This window comes from Bufo bufo, chromosome 4 (genome assembly GCF_905171765.1).
Source record: "Bufo bufo chromosome 4, aBufBuf1.1, whole genome shotgun sequence".
Taxonomy (NCBI): domain Eukaryota; kingdom Metazoa; phylum Chordata; class Amphibia; order Anura; family Bufonidae; genus Bufo; species Bufo bufo.
The window spans coordinates 552,278,317-552,294,761 of record NC_053392.1 but is presented as its reverse complement, the minus strand read 5'-3'; the positions used below and the strand labels follow the sequence as shown (position 1 = coordinate 552,294,761).

General features: G+C 45.9%; 1 protein-coding gene across 1 annotated transcript in view; it reads left to right on the top strand.

Moving 5' to 3' along the window:
* Positions 1 to 16,445, top strand: part of ACTR2 (actin related protein 2) — a 44,099-nt gene that overhangs the window by 15,421 nt on the left and 12,233 nt on the right. The window contains exons 2-3 of the mRNA XM_040430108.1: positions 9,563 to 9,673; positions 15,902 to 16,117. Of these exons, the coding sequence (XP_040286042.1) occupies positions 9,563 to 9,673; positions 15,902 to 16,117 (327 nt within the window). The remainder of the gene's footprint in view (positions 1 to 9,562; positions 9,674 to 15,901; positions 16,118 to 16,445) is intronic.

Below are 16,445 nucleotides of genomic sequence, written 5' to 3'. Positions count from 1 at the left end.
AACCTCTTGGAACTCTACGTGATGTGATTCCTCTGTTATCCTTGTCATTTGGGTTAATCCCATAACACAGTGCTGATGGTATCAGAGGTGTGACCGGTTAGCAGGGGAAGTAGTAGTACTTGCCAACTCTCCTGGAACAACTGGGAGGCTCTTGAGGAAAAAAAAAGGGGGGGGACCTTCCTGAATAGTCGGTAGATCTCCCTGGTGCCACAGAAGCCTTCTAGGAACCTCCTGGAAAACAAGCCTAACTACTTGTGGTGCTGAGAGGCCATGTCCTCAGGCCCAGCGTCCAAATCCACATTGAGGTTCGGCAGCATATGGTCTGAGAAATAGGTCTTGTGTCTTTGGCTTCACGTGGGGATTCTGTCACCCGGGACCCCCACAGATCAGCTGTTTTGAGAAGGCATTGGCGCTCCTGTAAGTGCTGCGGCCTTCTTGTAGCTTACCAATCACACTGCCGTACATTGTATAGTGGCTGTCCTTGGTGTCACACTCATCCCCATTCGCTTCTATGTAGCTGAGCTGCTCTTAGGCCACGTGACCGATGAACGTGTCATCACTGGCCTAGGAAAAGCAGAGAGCTCCCAGGAGCTAATCATCAGGGGTCCCGGGTGTCAGACCCCCGCCAATCAGATACTGATGACTTATCTTGAGGATGGGTCATCAGTATAAAAATGTCAGAAAACTCCTTTAATGAAAGTTGGCAAGTATGAGTAATGCCCAGTTGTCAAGTTTTAGAAATCCATTTCCAGAAGGAATAACGGAGATATGGCACAAATTTCTCAGAAGAGATATTCTGGAATTGTCATCTCATGAGGAATACACACATTACTAACAAGGGGCTGTCCCGGATTTTCCTATTGATTGCCTACTCTCATGAGAGGCCATGAATATCTGATTGGTGTGGATCTCACATCCACATTGCTTCATCCATTGTGTAGTGGATGGGAATGGTTACAGCAGTGCTGCTCCCATTCACTTCGATGGGAATAGCGCTGCAGTAATCGGCTCTGTCTACTGTGCAGCAGAACAGCTGATAGCGGGGTATCTCACCCCCACCACTCGGGTATTGGTGACCTGTGCTGGGGATAGACCATCAATGGTAAAGGCGTCAGCAATATAGGAAACTGGCCATCCCCTTTGCGGGTCCGCAAAATACAGGTCCCTGCCGTTCTGGCACCACATCATGGATGCAGACCCATTCACTTGAGTGGGTCCGCAATCCGGAAGGTGGGTGCGGAACAGAGACACAGAACCCTACGGAAGCACTACGGAGTGTTTCCGTGGGGTTTCTGTCCGTGCCTCCGCACCGCAAAAAAGTAGTGCATGCACCATCAAGTGAATGGGTCCGCGATCCATATGCAGCAGCCCCATGGTCGGTGCCTGTGCATTGTGGACCTCACATTGTGGTCCACAGCACTAGCCCAGCCAGCACACGGTTGTGTGAATGAGCCCTTAGGAGGATACTCTTACCTCCAAAAACATACTGATGGTAAATTGGCCATAGTCTTTGTCTTAGATGAGGAACTTAGATTGTGAGCCCAGAGGGCTATATATTAGTGAGAAGGACACTAAACAATACATATATACCGGTGAGGAGAACTGTATACGGTACATATATGCCAGTGAGGAGGACTGTATGCGGTACATATATGCCAGTGAGGAGGACTGTATGCGGTACATACTCACCTAAAGAATTATTAGGAACACCTGTTCTATTTCTCATTAATGCAATTATCTAGTCAACTAATCACATGGCAGTTGCCTCAATACATTTAGGGGGGTGGTCCTGGTCAAGACAATCTCCTGAACTCCAAACTGAATGTCAGAATGGGAAAGAAAGGTGATTTAAGCAATTTTGAGCGTGGCATGGTTGTTGGTGCCAGACGGGCCGGTCTGAGTATTTCACAATCTGCTCAGTTACTGGGATTTTCACGCACAACCATTTCTAGGGTTTACAAAGAATGGTGTAAAAGGGAAAAACATCCAGTATGCGGCAGTCCTGTGGGCAAAAATGCCTTGTGGATGCTAGAGGTCAGAGGAGAATGGGCCGACTGATTCAAGCTGATAGAAGAGCAACGTTGACTGAAATAACCACTCGTTACAACCGAGGTATGCAGCAAAGCATTTGTGAAGCCACAACACGCACAACCTTGAGGCGGATGGGCTACAACAGCAGAAGACCCCACCGGGTACCACTCATCTCCACTACAAATAGGAAAAAGAGGCTACAATTTGCACGAGCTCACCAAAATTGGACTGTTGAAGACTGGAAAAATGTTACCTGGTCTGATGAGTCTCGATTTCTGTTGAGACATTCAAATGGTAGAGTCCGAATTTGGCGTAAACAGAATGAGAACATGTATCCATCCTCTGATGGCTACTTCTAGCAGGATAATGCACCATGTCACAAAGCTCGAATCATTTCAAATTGGTTTCTTGAACATGACAATGAGTTCACTGTACTAAAATGGCCCCCACAGTCACCAGATCTCAACCCAATAGAGCATCTTTGGGATGTGGTGGAACGGGAGCTTCGTGCCCTGGATGTGCATCCCTCAAATCTCCATCAACTGCAAGATGCTATCCTATCAATATGGGCCAACATTTCTAAAGAATGCTATCAGCACCTTGTTGAATCAATGCCACGTAGAATTAAGGCAGATCTGAAGGCAAAAGGGGGTCCAACACCGTATTAGTATGGTGTTCCTAATAATTCTTTAGGTGAGTGTATATACTAGTGAGGAGGACTGTATGCGGTACATGTATACCGGTGAGGAGGACTGTATGCGGTACATGTATACCGGTGAGGAGGACTGTATGCGGTACATGTATACCGGTGAGGAGGACTGTATGCGGTACATGTATACCGGTGAGGAGGACTGTATGCGGTACATGTATACCGGTGAGGAGGACTGTATGCGGTACATGTATACCGGTGAGGAGGACTGTATGCGGTACATGTATACCGGTGAGGAGGACTGTATGCGGTACATGTATACCGGTGAGGAGGACTGTATGCGGTACATGTATACCGGTGAGGAGGACTGTATGCGGTACATGTATACCGGTGAGGAGGACTGTATGCGGTACATGTATACCGGTGAGGAGGACTGTATGTATTTGCAGACAGTGTGAACACATCTCTGTGTCTGACAAGGCGACTGGATCATCTTACCTCGTTGAGACATGTTCAGGTAGGCCCTTGTGGAATGTGTGCACATCAGGTTCTGCTTGACCTCACGTTGCTGGTTTGATGTTTTTTTTTCTCCTAGTGACGCTTTAGCTTCCATATCTTGGTAAAGCTAGGTATTGTTTTATATCCAGTGTGATGGTTAGTGCATTGGTTCTTGGGGTGCGTCCTCACTGGATATGTTGTGCTGCAGAAAATCAAAATCCATAATGAGTTACATGTAGGTTTTTGCTGTAGAATTGCCATAGATTTCACGATATGCATAGAAAAAGATTAAATCCGCACCACATGTGATTCAGGTCCGGTTCCTGGAAAACGCTTTGGATTTTCCGTGTGCACCAGTTTTTATCTGGCCGTAACCCGGAGCTCATGCCGGAAACTGGCCAGAACCCGCTATAGTCAATGTGGTCTGTCAGTGAGTGGCAGCATTCAGCTAGGCCGGACGCTGGGAACTGCCTGCCCGGATAGTTCCACACCTGTGGTAAAGGGGAGGCATAGACAATGGAGCAAATTACGACAAATCAGACTTCTTCAAAACGGACTTATTTGCGCTGCCATTACGTCGGTCTGTCTCGTATAATCCTCATCCTAAGGGTCCATTCACACGTCCGCAATTTCGTTCTGCATTTTGCGGAACGGAATTGCAGGCCCATTCATTTCTATGGGGCAGCACGATGTGCTGCCCGGATCCGGAATTGCGGACCCGCACTTCCGGGTCCGCAATTCCGTTCCCGAAAAAAATAGAACATGTCCTATTCTTGTCCGCAATTGCGGACAAGATTAAGCATTTTCTATTAAGTGCCGGTGATGTGCGGTCCGCAAAATGCGGAACGCACATCGCCGATGTCCGTGTTTTGCGGATCCACAAAACACACACGGACGTGTGAATGGACCCTTAGGCCTCCTGCACACGGCCGTTTTTTTTTTTCCCGTTTACTGGCCATTTTTTGCGTTCCGTATACGGAACCATTCATTTCAATGGGTCTGCAAAACAAAAAAAACGGAAGGTACTCCATGTGCATTCCGTTTCCTTATTTCTGTTCCGCAAAAAAATAGAACATGTCTTATTATTGTCCGAATTACTTACAAGGATAGTACTGTTCTATTAGTGGGGCCAGCGGACCGCAAAATACATCCGGTCGTGTGCAAGAGGCCTCACAATGTTTTCAGTGCTGCATCTGTTTTTATGACCAGACTCAAAACTGCAGCTTGCAGCGGTTTTCTGTCCGGTCACAAAACGGAATGCTAGCAGAACGGAAGACATTAGAATGCATGAGAACTAAACGGAAGCTTTTTTTTTTTTTCCGGTATTGAGATCCTCTGCCGGATCTCAATACCGGAAAATAGCAATGCAAGTTTGAAAGTAGTCTTAGGCTACTTTCACCTCATCGTTTTTCATTCAGTTTCTGAGATCCTGCACAGGATCTCAAAACCTGGATAAGGCTACATGCACACGACCGTTGTGTGTTTTGCGGTCCGCAGATGGGGAACCGCAAAATACGGATGGCGTCCGTGTGCATTCCGTCATTTGCGGAACGGCACGGACAGCCATTGATTGCCTATTCTTGTCCGCAAAATGGACAAGAATAGGACAGGTTATATTTTGTTTGCCACCACGGAACGGAGCAACTGATGCGGACAGCACACAGAGCTGTCCGCATCTTTTGCCGCCCCATTGAAGTAAATGGGTCCGCACCGAGCGGCAAAAACTGCTGCTTGGATGCGGACCAAAACAACGGTCGTGTGCATGAGGCCTAAAACGCTTCTATTTCATTTAATACATCCAGACGCATCCGTTTCTTTTGGATCCTGTTGTATTAGGCTACTTTCACACTTGCGGATCCGTCATGAAGCAGCGTTTTGGTGTCCGCCTCCAAAGCGGAATGGAGATGGAACGGAGGCAAACTGACGCAGTCTGAGCGGATCCTTTTCCATTCAGAATGCATTAGGGCAAAACTGATCCTTTTTGGACCGCTAATGAGAGCCTTGAACGGATCTCGCAAACGGAAAGCCAAATCGCCAGTGTGAAAGTAGCCTTAAATAGAAACTGAACAAACCGGAACACCATTGACTTTTTGTGTCTGGTCAAAAAACTGAACAAACCGGAAGGGAATGCATCCTAATCTGGTTTGTTCTGTTCATTGACAGTGAATAGAGACAAAACGGAATTGTTTTCCCCCGGTTGTGAGTTTCTCTGCAGGATCTCCAAACCGGAATGCAGAACGTACATGTGAACGTAGCCTTAGTCTGCCCTCCTCATTGACAACAATGAGCCTGTATGTGAACGGGGGTCGGGAGGAGTAACTGGCCCTCTAACATGGTCACCGTTAGGGTAGAGTAGGGGTCGTGCGTGCAGGATCTGTACTGACCTGAGCAGCCCCAGCACTCGGCCTAATACATTTTACCCACGAGTACAATTGCACAGGTGTGCACCAGTTTTTATCCGGCCGTAACCCGCCGCTCATGCCGGAAACTGGACAGATCCCACGATAGTCTTTCAAATTCAGGATAGGATTTTGTCATTTTGATTAACAAAACATTCAATGACTGCAAGCGGAGATCTTGAGAATGACAAGACAGTAAAATAAAACTGCAGCATGATTAAAAGTTCTATATAATCCTAGAAAATATTGACTCCATGTTCCAAGTGGTGGGTGTTTATGTGCACAGAACGGCCCTGTACCCTGGGAAGCCTGGTTATTGTGTGACGTGAAAGTCCTCTGCTGCGTTATTTGAATGGAACAATGCTCAGTAATCTGCTGCTTCATTATGGGCAGCCGGCATGGTTTTCAGCTGAAATGTGCAGTAACTAGGTAATTGTGCTGTGCATGACTCAATAGGAAGTGGAGCCACACATTTCTATATAAGGTCTATATACTGCGCCTCATGCTCTGTGTACATTGTGGAGACGGAAAATGCAGATCTCACTGCTCCAGAGACTATACAAGCCGGGGAGTCTGCACTGGTCTGCCAGCCGCCGTCCTTGTAGTCTAGGCTCAAATATCTGCTTGTACTTGTTGTTCCAACATGTGCTTACTGGTACAGGGCCGGCCAGTTGACCTTGCAGTATAGTGCACCCCTGCCTATCGGAGCCATAAAGCTCCAGGCGGTTCTTCCAGTGATGTCGTATGATGACGGTCCTGCTGCGTCCGACTAATGAGTTCTTCGTTGTGGCAGCATTTTATAGCTTTAGGCCTCCTGCACACAACCGTATGGCTTTTTCAGTGTTTTGCGGTCCTTTTTTCACGGATCCGTTACGTTTTTTGTTTCCATGGGGTTTCCGTTTCTGTTCCGTTTTTCCGTTCGGCATATACAGTAATTAGGGATCGACCGATTATCGGTTTGGCCGATATTATCGGCCGATATTGAGGATTTTGAACGTTATCGGTATCGGCATCTATTTTGCCGATATACCGATAACGTATGGGGAACACAGAACGCGCTGCTGACAGCGCTCTCTGTGTTCCCTCCGCAGCACAGGGGAGAAGGAAGCAGTGTCTCCTCCCCCTGTAATGCTGCTGCCGCCAATGAGGGGATAGAACATAAGAGGAGGGGAGGGGCTGTGGCCGCTGCGCCACCAATGAAGATAAGCCTTTCATTCATTCATACACAGGAGGTGGGAGCTGGCTGCAGAATCACATAGCCGGCTCCCGACCTCTATGAGCAATAGCTGCGGTCCGCGGTAGTTAACTCCTCAGGTGCCGCGGATCGCAGCTACCGCTGATAGAGGTCGGGAGCCGGCTATGTGATTCTGCAGCCAGCTCCCGCCTCCTGTATATGAATGATCGATAGACTTATCTTCATTGGTGGCGCAGTGCGCCCCCCCAAGCCCCCCAGTATTAATCATTGGTGGCGCAGTGCGCCCCCCACCCCCATCCCAATCCCGGCCAATAGTAAAAACATTGGTGGCGCAGTGCCAGTCCCTAAGTTATAGTAGGCGGAGTCTGCCCTAGCGCTGGCCAATCGCAGCGCAGAGCTCACAGCCTGGGAGGTTATTTTCTCCCAGGCTGTGAGCTCTGCAATGCGATTGGCCAGCGCTAGGGCAGACTCCGCCTACCATAACTTAGGGAACGGAGATACCGGAGGGCATAGCAGGAGAACGGAGCGGCGCCCGGGGATAATAGTAAGTGCAGTGAGATCCCCGGGCGCCGCTCCACATGTCTGTATACTTAGTTCATAGGGTAAGAATCGGTGAAAGGTCCTCTTTAACAATAAAAATATTAATTTTCAGCAGATTTGTGTAGGAATTTTTTTTTTTCTCAAAAATGAAAATTCCCAGAATATCGGTATAAATTATCGGCTATCGGCCTGAAAGTTCACAAATTATCGGTATCTGCCCTAAAAAATCAATATCGGTCGATCCCTAACAGTAATTACATAGATAAAATTGGGCTGGGCATAACATTTTCAATAGATGGTTCCGCAAAAAGAACGGAAACAGAAGACATACGGATGCATTTCCGTATGTGTTCTGTTTTTTTGCGAACCCATTGACTTGAATGGAGCCACGGAACGTGATTTGCGGGCAATAATAGGGCATGTTTTATCTTTAAACGGAAATACGGAAACCTAATGCATACGGAGTACATTCCTTTTTTTTTGCGGAACCATTGAAATGAATGGTTCCGTATACGGAACGCAAAAAACGGCCAGTAAAAGGGGGGAAAAAAACGGTCGTGTGCGTCCTTACACTTCTAGTCGCATAAGACACAGGTCCATTAAGTTCATCCCATCTCCATCAATTCTACTCCATTAGTGGCTATATTAATGATAACCCGCGGTCATATGAGATTAGATAAGCCTCTAACGCTCTTCTAAATGTTGTCCTAATATCGGCCTTTCCCACCTCCTGAGGTGCGGGATTATATAGAGTGACATCTCAAAATGCAGAGAGCGCCTCCCGATGTCTAAATCTCCTTTCCTGCACCCATCGCGGATCTCCGGTAGAGTACTCGGATATGCAAAGAACGATCTCCCAAGAAAGAGGTCCATCTTGCTAGCGCCACCCATTGGAAGTGGCTCCCTCCAAGTCGAGATCCAACTTTGTAAGAAGCCTTGGGATTTGACCAGGCCAGATATCCATCTGTTTACAGCTGTTTCCACTTCCAATAGGTGGCGCTAGCGAGATGGTTCTCTTTGCATATTCATTTCCCATGGAGCATTACCAATAAGTCTCTGTACAGGACTGGTCTCTTTAAGGAGATAAAGCACCCTGTCTAAGTAGAGTACACGGGAAAGATAAATCGGGTGGCAGTTCCTTGTAGTGACTATACATACAGTATTATATGCATTAAGAGTTGTCCGCTTTTTTATATTGATGACCTACCCTCGGGTGAGCAGGTGAACACAGAAGAGAAGGCAGCGCTTGTATGAGCGCGGGGGTGCTGCCAGTTGGTCCCCGCCAATCAGCTGTTTGAAGAGAACACGGCGCTCATACAAGCGCTGCCTTCTCTTTGTGTACCTGCTCACCATTACAATTGCAGCGGTGAGCAGTGTAATTACACTCGCTTCAGTGGGGCGGCTCCCATCTGTTCAACTAAATGGGAAGGAGTCGTCCCATTGAAGTGAATGGGGCGGCTGAGATGTAATTACACTGCTCACCGCTACTCTTGTGACTTTGAGCAGGTGACCAATGCAGAGAAGGCCGTGCTTGTGTGAGCACTGTCTTCTCCTCAAACAACTGATTGGCGGGAGTTGGTCCCTGCCGATCTGATTCTGATGACCTATCCTGAGGGGTAGGTCATTTGACAACCCCTTAACACCTTCAAGCCATTCATTGTAAATGTATGTCATGAGCAGTGAGGGGTTCCCCCAAAATGACGTACATGCACAGTATGTCAAGGTAACACACATGGGAGCGGTGTTTTTTTTTTTTTTGTTTTTTTTTATCCCTGGAAAAAAAAATAATGTGCAGTGTAAGTTGACCTGCTGTCTGGATTTTTAATCCTCAGTATGTAAATTTAGGCTGCGGATTTTCACCTTGGATTTCACTCCTTGCAATGCATAGGGTGAAATCTGCAGCGAAATGAGACAAATCCTCATGTAATACAACAGAAGCCCTGCTGCCATTATTCCCTTCCATGTGGCTGTGCCCTAGGACTCTGTTCACATCTGCCATTCATCGCTATCCTTTCCTTGAAAACCGCAGAATACGATGGTCCCCCGATATAAGTCTGTGGGGTGTGTCCTGTCTTGTGACTGATCTGTATTGCGTCATGGTTTCCATTATAAGCAGAAATCTCTATGCAGATTTCACCCTATGGGCCAAGTGGTAAGAGCCCCCGATAAGAAGCGACTATTACTTTTCTGCTTTAATTCCTGACATTTGGGATATTTTGTAACAATTCTGTTTTTTTTTTTCTGTTCCAGTTTGTGAAATGTGGCTACGCGGGCTCCAACTTCCCAGAGCACATATTCCCAGCTCTGGTCGGGCGACCTGTTATCCGTTCTACTGCCAAAGTGGGAAACATAGAGATCAAGGTAACTATTCCACTGACGAGCATGACTAAAACTTCAGGTACTCCACTGTGATAATGAGATGTAGCAGAACGGCTTCCAAGTTGTGTCAGTACCCAGCAATATCTTATTGTGCTGCAGAGCTGAAATCTAAGGGTACTTTCACACTAGCGTTTTTTTCTTTTCCGGTATTGAGTTCCGTCACAGGGGCTCAGTACCGGAAAACAACTGATCAGTTTTATCCTAATGCATTCTGAATGGAGAGCACTCCATTCAGGATGTCTTCAGTTCAGTCCCTCTTACGTTTTTTGGTCGGAGAAAATACCGCAGCATGCTGCAGTTTTCTCTCCGGCCAAAAATACCACATGCCGGATCCAGCATTTATTTTCCATTGAAATGCATTAATGCAGGATCCGGCCCCAACTGTTCCGGAAAAACGGATCAGATTTTGCAGTCTGCGCATGCGTAGACCTTTAAAAATGTGAAAAAGATAAATACCGTATCTTTTCTTCTCCGGATGACAACCAGAAAGACGGATCTGGTATTGCAATGCATTTGTCAGACGGATCTACATCCGGAGCCATCTGACAAATGCATCCGTTTGCGTCCGGATTGTCCTGACAGTTCTGCCTGTCGGAATCCTCTGCCGCAAGTCTGAAAGTACCCTAAACTACACTTCAGTGTGGTATAGATGCAATGAGGCCTGTCTTCCCCCCCCCCCCCCTATATAACCACAGATGTAGCAGCTGCGCCAAGGAAAACTGCCGTAAAGTAAAGGAAAACTGGCTTAACAACCAATCAGATTCCACCTCTCATTTTCCAAAAGAACTCTGAAAAACGGAAGGTGGAATCTGGTTGCTATGGGCAACTAAGCCAGTTTCCCTTACACTGGTTTTAATAAAGACTGGGCTGGATTCCAGCAGAGGAGAGTGGGAAAAGCTTTCCTTTAGGAACGAAGGATGTAGATTGTACGCCAACCAAAAATATTACTTTGAACTGTTCGGACAGCCCCCTCAATTAGCCCTGATAGGTCATATAGACGTCATAGAGGGGTACATGAGGTAAGTTGTAGTGAAGGTAATCTTACCAGTGACTGTATTTGTCAGTTCTAACCTCCCATATAACGCACCATCTTATGTGTGGACAGGAAGTCGGTTTCTCTGTGTATTCCTATTGGAGCCTCAATGTCAGTCTCATAGGAATGAATAGAGAAGTAACTGACTTCCTGTCCTGTGTCAGTTGGAGATCAGAGTGCTGGTCACATGACACAGCTGAGGATCAGAAGGGAGGGGATAACTCACAAATACAGTCACCGGTAAGAAGGCTACCCTCACAAAAGTTTACATCATGTACCTTTCTAGTGGGCCAGAGAATAAAGATTTTGTGGGAGTGATTCTTTAACGATCAGGTTTCTCCAACTTCACCTCTGACGACGCCTTCTCCTTTCTCCTCCTCCTTTTACTGAAAACCTCAAGTAGAATAGGAAGAAGATGGTAAGTGAGACCTGCGAGGTTGATGGCTGTGCATCTTCTGCAGTGTAGAGGTCCGCATGTGCTCACAGCATGTCTTATAGTAGTGCCGTGCTGCGCCCCGCTCTACTACTCCATCGCGGCCCGTCCAGGTTATATGGAAACCTTTACATCCAGGAAAGATATGGACTTTACATGTGGAATGGAAAGATTCAATTAACACTAACCCCTAATACATTCCTGTATATGTAGTTTGGATTTTGGCATGAAGGTTTCTTTACTAATGGAGATCTTCAGGAGTGAAACGTGCTGTAACCCACACTAATGGAACGCCCTTTTCTTCGGTTCTTGTTTTAAAGGAGTCCAAATGAAGCATATGAAATCCATTTATCAATGGTCTCCTGTGCTGAGATGTGGTCACTTGATATCTTGGGCCCCAATGCCTGAGGCTGCACTGCTGAGAGTCTAATGCTCCCCTCATGGAGACTGACTACAGCAATGTCCTCACCAGAGATGTTGTATTTGGGGGTTTTGTACCCACACAAAGTGTTCAACCTTCGACATAAAATCATTTTAGCTTAAAATATCATCTTGCTAACTATACAAGTGGCCAATGTTCTCATTAACATTCATCTTCTCAGTCAAAGGTAAATCTAATATGTGATTTCCCCTAGTTAATCTTCCCAAACGAAGTAGAATCTGCCGCCTGCAAATATTGAAATGGGTTCAAAAAATACCTTTAAAGAAATACTTTTCGGGTGGGCCCTCCGTTCAGTCGCAGAGACAATCTGTGAAGAGTGTCCATCACTCTGCAGGACCCACTACATATGAGCAGTGATTTCACTGTGTAATACTTCATTTCACCTGATGGTGGTGCTGTAGGGGAGTTGAACACTTTATGACCGATTTCACATATGGATCAGTTGATCGAGGTTCCAGCATTGAGACACACCCTTATCGCCCAGAGACCCTTATAAAAATGGAGTGTTCAAGGTGGACAACCCCTTTAACATCTTTGGTCAGCTAAGGGAAGGGCAATATTTAACACCTTCAATTGTCTTGGGAAGAACATGGTGCCAGCGAGCCGCCACACCCTTGCTGTACAGCAAGTGAGCGTGCATAGGTGCTACCTCCACACCATCACTTCTGGGTGTCCGCCTCCTTATACAAATGACACCCCACTCTCATGGCTGGGATCAGAGGCTACTCCAGTCCCAGTCTTTTAACCCCTTTTATGCTGGCTGATTAGGAGACTGGATGCTGATGTCCCCAAGTGGGACTAAAATAAAAAGTGCAAATCAGAAAAATAAAAAGTAAACCCCCATCTTTAAAAAAGTCCTGTATCTTTAGGAAAAAAATAAAAAATACAACAAATTATACATAATTGGTATTACTGCATTCATAGCAACAGAGTAGAATTAATGTAGCCTTTTATCTAGTGCAGGTAATGTTAGAAATACATAAGGCCGCGTCAAGTTTTTTTGTTCATCTAGAATCCCCAAAAAATTTTGTAAAGTGTTAAAAAAAAAAAAAAAAAAAAATCATATGCGCCACAGAATGGTACCAGTGAAAATTTACAAATATTTGAATGCAGTGACTCAAACAGAAATTATATTGTTCAAAAGTAGAAAAGCCAAATAACAATATAAATTTGTAATCGCTGTAATTGTAATGACCCAAAAATGGTTTTAATAATAAAAAAATACAGCTTGTTACACAAAAAAATAAATGAAAAATGTGGCTTTCAAACTATGGGGTGAAGAAAAAAAAGATGAAATCAAATCTGCATGTGAATTAAGTACCAAATATTGGTATACTAAATCACGTCACCAAAGTAGGCCAAGTCCTTAAAGGGGTTGTCTCACTTCAGCAAGTGGCATTTATCATGTAGAGAAAGTGAATACAAGGCACTTCCTAATGTATTGTGATTGACCATATTGCTTCCTTTGCTGACTTGATTCATTTTTCGATCACATTATACACTGCTCATTTCCATGGTTACGACCAACCCGCAATCCAGCAGCTGTGGTCGTGCTTGCACAATATAGGGAAAAGCGATGGCCTGTCTGGTGTCTGGGACCTTGGGAGCGCACACAGGCTGGTGCTTTTTTCTATAATGTGCAAGCACGGCCACTGCTGCTGGACTGCAGGGTGGTTGTAACCATGGAAATGACCAGTGTATAATGTGATGGAAAAATTAATCCAGCCAGCAAAGGAGGCAATATGGACAATAACAATACATTAGTAAGTGCCTTGTATTAACTTTATCTATGTAATAAATGCTATTTACTGAAGTGAGACCACTCCTTTAAGGGTTTTAACAAAAAATGAATGGGATGCGGTGCAGTTTTCTCTTGATTTTAACCTCTTGCATCAGTTGTTTGGCTTATGGGTGGAGGACCAACTGTGCAGATACAAAAGAGGGTACGTGCACTTTTAACTTGTATTCATAGAAGGACTGAACCCCTTTGTGTGGGAGCAGAGCAGTCGTGTTAAAGGGAACCTGTCAGCTCTTGTGCTCCTTCTCTATTGTTCAATTGGAAAAATATCAATAAGTTGATGCTGACTCTCCAGGAACACACCTCATTTTACAGGGGGGGAAGTACCACTCAGTGGTCAATTTATTCATACATTTCCAAAAAAGGAATAATAGAGGAACAGGACCTCTTCTTTAGAGCTCTAAGCAAAGATGCTCCAGAATTATTCCATTGGAAATATAAGTATTTACTAAAACAGACCTGTTGGGTCCTCTTCAATGTCCCCTGGCTGCTGTAGACGTGCAGCCTTGATGTTTGCTGTTTCTAAGAAGACCATTCTTCCTGCATTCCAATGGCGACCTCTCCCACCCGCTGCTCCATGTAACACCAGGTCAGACTAGTTGTGGAATGTGGACGGTTGTAAATTGTAGGAAGACCTGGAGCCTAAATGCTGCAGTCACCCCACCCCATAAGGCTACATGACCTTGTGGACTTGTTTCACAATAAGGCTAGGGAAACACGACGACACTTGTCGCGCAACAATTTTTATAATGATGGCCTATGGTGACATCCAAGATGGATTTTTGTGCGACTGTCGTGTCGTAGCGCGACACCATAGACTATCATTATAAAAATTGTCGCGCGACACGTGTTGCGGTGTAGTTGTGCCCTAAATAAGTTGCATGACACATGTCTTTGTGTAACCCAAGCCTGAGACGGCACACCTGAAAGCCTAGCTCTCCCATATGTACAGTACATTTCCACATTTCTAATAATTCAAGAGAAAATAAAACATCAAGCTTTGTGAACGGATCAGTAAGCCTGAAATACTACCATCAGATTATCCAGTGTTAAAGGGGGTGCCCAGCAATAGAAAAACACGGCCAATCTCTTCCAAAAACGGCACCACTCCAGTCCACGGATTGTGTGTAGTAATGGAGTGGAAGACAGTGTCCGTGAGTTTCAATTCCTGGACAAAACCTTTGGGGAGGTCCTTTTCAGATCGTTATTTAAATACCCCACCCAGCAAGACCTTTGTGGGAAGCATACCTACCTGGTTCCGGCCTCCTAGGTCCACCACTGTCTTTACTGCACCTTCCTTCACCCATGTAAGGGATCACGAGCCCCACAGCAGCAGCCAATGGCATGATCAGTGTTGATGTCCCCCAAGCAGCATGTGACCACAGTGACATGTCACGTGGGGACATACCACCACTGTGGCCAGCCGTCGGCGTGACCTCCTTCCTATAGCTAGAGCATTAATGTCTGATTGGTGGGGAGTCCAACTGCTGGACAGCCCCATAGAGTTCAATGGAGCAGCAGACACATGCATGTCCGCCGCTCCATTGAAACTGACTAACACAAGCTTCTGATCCAGTGATCGACGAGGGGCCCCATCTGTCAGACCCCGCCGATCAGGTATTTATGCCTTATCCTGTGGATAGTGGATAAGCTGTTGTAATGGGACAACCTCTTTAAGGTCCTCTAGTAATTCAAGGTTATTTAAAAAAAAAAATCATTGACAATCCAGCTTGGAACTGAACACCGGAGTCATTTGAGACGCAGTGCTTCCCTAGTCACCAGGCTGTATCTTTAAAGGGGTTGTCTGCTTTTTGTTATATTGATGACCCATTCTTAGGATAGGTCATCAAAAACAGATTGGCGGGGGCCAAGTGAATAGGAAGGAGCCATCCCGAAGTTGTAATTACACTGCTTACCTCTGCAGTTGCGATGCGAGCAGGTAAACGGTCAAGAGAAGGCAGCGCTTGTACGAGTACTGCTTCTTCTTCATTCAGCTGATCGACGGGGTGCCAGGAGTCAGACACCCGCCGATCTGATATTAATGACAACCCCTTTAACTATAGCCTTCCCTAGCAACCAGTCGGCCTCTCGTTACTTAAAGGGGTTGTGTGGGTTTTTAAAGGGGTCAGGATGACATCAAAAAGTAAATAAAAGTGTTGCTCACCTCACCAATCACTTCCCAATTGTCTCTACTACCTTGTCGTCCCTCGAGACAGTCAGGAAATGACCACACAGCCAATCATTGATGAAGCAGCAATCAGTCTCTGCCAGTGATTGGCTGAGCAGTCTTTTGATCCACCCGCTACACCAGAGCTAGTCAAACCGTGAGGGTGGCCTTACCGAAGTGGCGCTCCAGATGTTGGTGAGGCTGTTTTGATGCCATAGTATCTGAATAATTGGACCTATTGGGCTTTTTTCTTGCTTTTAAGAGAAAAATTAGATTCATATTGAGCAATATTGGTATTTTTGTGTTTGAATTTTGTGTCCTGTTTGTGGTTCTTTAGGACCTCATGGTTGGCGATGAAGCCAGTGAGCTGCGTTCAATGCTGGAAGTGAATTATCCCATGGAAAATGGCATCGTGAGGAACTGGGATGACATGAAGCACTTGTGGGACTACACGTTTGGACCTGAGAAACTGAACATAGACACCAGAGACTGTAAAATCCTTTTAACTGAGCCTCCAATGAACCCAACCAAAAATCGGGAGAAGATTGTCGAGGCAAGTACTCTCTCTCCACATCTGTCCGCTCTATAGTCTCTTCTCAGAGCTACATTACATAATGGGAGCAAATACTCTGACAGCAGTGTATATGGCGGGCAGCCCGATTTCTGCCATCAGAGGCGAAAGGTTCGGCCATGTTGGATTTTAACTTGCTTGTTTCCTGGGAGATGGGTTCTGTCAGGTGTTAGGCATGTTTCCCTCTCCCTATGGCATTAAACATGTATATTGGGGAGTAGCATCTGTCCCAAATACTAGATATCTCACATGTCAAAGGGGTTTCCTGGTTTACAGAATTAATTTTCACATGCCCTCTCAGGGACTTCTG